Here is a 2373-nt window from a genome sequence, read left to right on the forward strand (position 1 = left end):
CGAAAATGTAGCAGTATCTGCAACTGTATTTGATAATGTTTTGAACTTTTAAAATTTTGCATGGTAAAACGGCACTTCATATTAGTGACAAACTTTGGCCTTTTTTGATGGGTTACCTTCACTTTTGCTTCTACATTTTATTTAAAATAGGTTTCCATTTTTGGCAGGTATTAAGGTTCTTCTACATATTTACATATTCAAAAAGTTGTTAAACATCTGAGTAGTGCACTACTGCTACTAGTGGTGAGAAAGTGTATTGCACCTTATTCAAAATCAATGCGGCCCTCTGCGGCACAAAGTTAAAAACTGTTGTTCTTTTGAGGCCCTCAAGGTGGCCGTCGTGGCCCATAGGTTATGAAACTCTGGTTTAGGGAACACGAAATTTGGGCTTTGAAACAATAATTAATTCAGGTCCATGTCTGTAAAAGGCTCTTTATGTGACTCTCTTTGCCCTTATCTACAGGAAACCCACTGCTTCTCAACTCCTCCATGCAGCCTGACCTGACAGTGGGACGAGCATACAGCACGCCGCTCTGCTTCCACGACAGCGCAGACAAAGAGCTTTTCGACCCCCTGCCGGACATAAAGGTCAAAGTTCAGAGCTCCTTCATGGTTTCTCTGGGTGTGGCTGAGCGTGCAGAGTTCCACAACAAAATTCCTGCCAAGACATTTCCACATGACCTGGGCTGTGATTACTGCAGCACTGTGGACTCCCACAAAAACGGCCTGCTCACACTCAACGGGCCCTTTAGCGCCAGCAGAGAGCAGCTGAAGACCAGCGGTGTRTTCAGCCACGTCGGGGGACGGCTACTGGTGCCAAATACAGGTATTATCAATTGATGTAAAAACCAGGTAGAGTTTGTTGCTGTTTTGTCTTCCTTTGTGTAAAAGTGGCTCCTCCACTGAGTATCGACAGCAGCAGGAACTTCTCCTTATAGCAGCATCACAACCCAGAGCTGTAAAAGAGTTAGTCTTTCTCCACACAACCAGCACCTCACATCTTASTCCAAATGTCCTCAGCATTTTTGCTACTTGTACTTCCAAAATGCTGTCTGCATCATGAAAGTGCAGCCAATGGTTGTACAGTTTCAGAAAAGCCTTTTTTGTCTTTTTTTGTCATTAATGAAAGGCCTAGCAATCGATGRAGGAATGAAGGTTGCTCACTGCTTTTTAATGCCAGAGTTTTAGACTAAGATCAAACAGTTAAAAGCTTAACACAGMAAAACTAACTAAAACATAAAAGTAGCAGAATGTAGCTAAAAACAGATAAATAATAAAAACAAACAAAAAATGTAGCCAAAAATAAGAGTTTTCTGAAACATATTGTAAATAGAACGGGGTTCTTGAAGGAACTAAAGAGATCTCAATGTATTTATTTATGGAAATTTTTTTGAAAAGTAACGTGATTGGTTCCATTTAAATATTCTTTGCAGCCCTTTGTCAAAATCAAACTTTACTGGAAAATTCAAAATGGCCTTTGGGTTTGATACATGAACTTTTAGACAATACATTTTTACACAAAACCTTTTTTCACTTCAATCAAAAAATAACTGTAAAATGTAGACATTGCACATAAACAGGAGCTTGTTTTAAGTCTCACAAACACAATAACAAGTCTGATTGAACATTAGCAGCCGTCCATGATCTCTGCAGTCCATTTGAACTGTCAGCTGTTTAGTGGTGGTTGTGGCGTATGTCAGCGAGCCATCAGAGTGGAGAGGTGATGTGAAATCAGCCTCCTGTAGACGTCCTTCAGACTGACGATCCGAGTGGAGGAGCTGTTGCTGTGAAGTGCAGCTCTCACAGGGCGAGCCTGCAGGGAGGACTGTTCATTATCCAGCATCTCCAGCCGTCCAAGTCACTTCATTGCAGAGCACCAAAGCTTCTGCTCACCTAAAGTACTGAAATGACAGCTTTCCTCCAAATTCATAAAAACTCAAAGTCTGTCAAACTGAAGCTTCACACAACATCCAGACACTGTTTGACTTCACCATTTAAGGGATTTGTTTCAATTTATATAACATTTTTAAAACTTTTGCATAAACTTTCTTACAAATTCACATGAAGAAAACTGATGAAATATCTAAAAAAAAGGTTTAGTAGGTTCTCTGGACAAGTTCTTCTTAATGAGACGTTTTGTCTCTCCTCCAAGAGACTTCTTCAGTCTGAGGAGTTTCAGGTGAACTCAGCCATATAAGCACTGCCTCCACATGGTGGAAAAACAGGTTGGTCAGATGCAAAAGAGGACCATCAGCTAAACTATAGGTTGTTTGAACCCTGATTAGTTGGTCAGTGATCAGACATGGAGAGATTTTGCTTTTTTAAGTGTATTTATTTATTTATTTATTTATTTATTTATTTATTTATTTATTT

At 39.8% G+C, this 2373-nt stretch overlaps 1 protein-coding gene across 2 annotated transcripts in view; it reads left to right on the plus strand.

The window, feature by feature from the left end:
- Window positions 1-463: 463 nt before the first annotated feature.
- LOC106530583 (netrin receptor UNC5D) overlaps window positions 464-2373 on the plus strand; it is a gene marked incomplete at its 5' end in the record, with an annotated part of 100116 nt that continues 98206 nt past the window's right edge. For both annotated transcript variants that reach the window (XM_014026230.1, XM_014026231.1), the window contains 1 exon segment: window positions 464-826. In XM_014026230.1, coding sequence (XP_013881684.1) covers window positions 464-826 — 363 coding nt within the window.

Source organism: Austrofundulus limnaeus, unplaced genomic scaffold (genome assembly GCF_001266775.1).
Source record: "Austrofundulus limnaeus strain Quisiro unplaced genomic scaffold, Austrofundulus_limnaeus-1.0 Scaffold535, whole genome shotgun sequence".
In the NCBI taxonomy this organism is placed as follows: domain Eukaryota; kingdom Metazoa; phylum Chordata; class Actinopteri; order Cyprinodontiformes; family Rivulidae; genus Austrofundulus; species Austrofundulus limnaeus.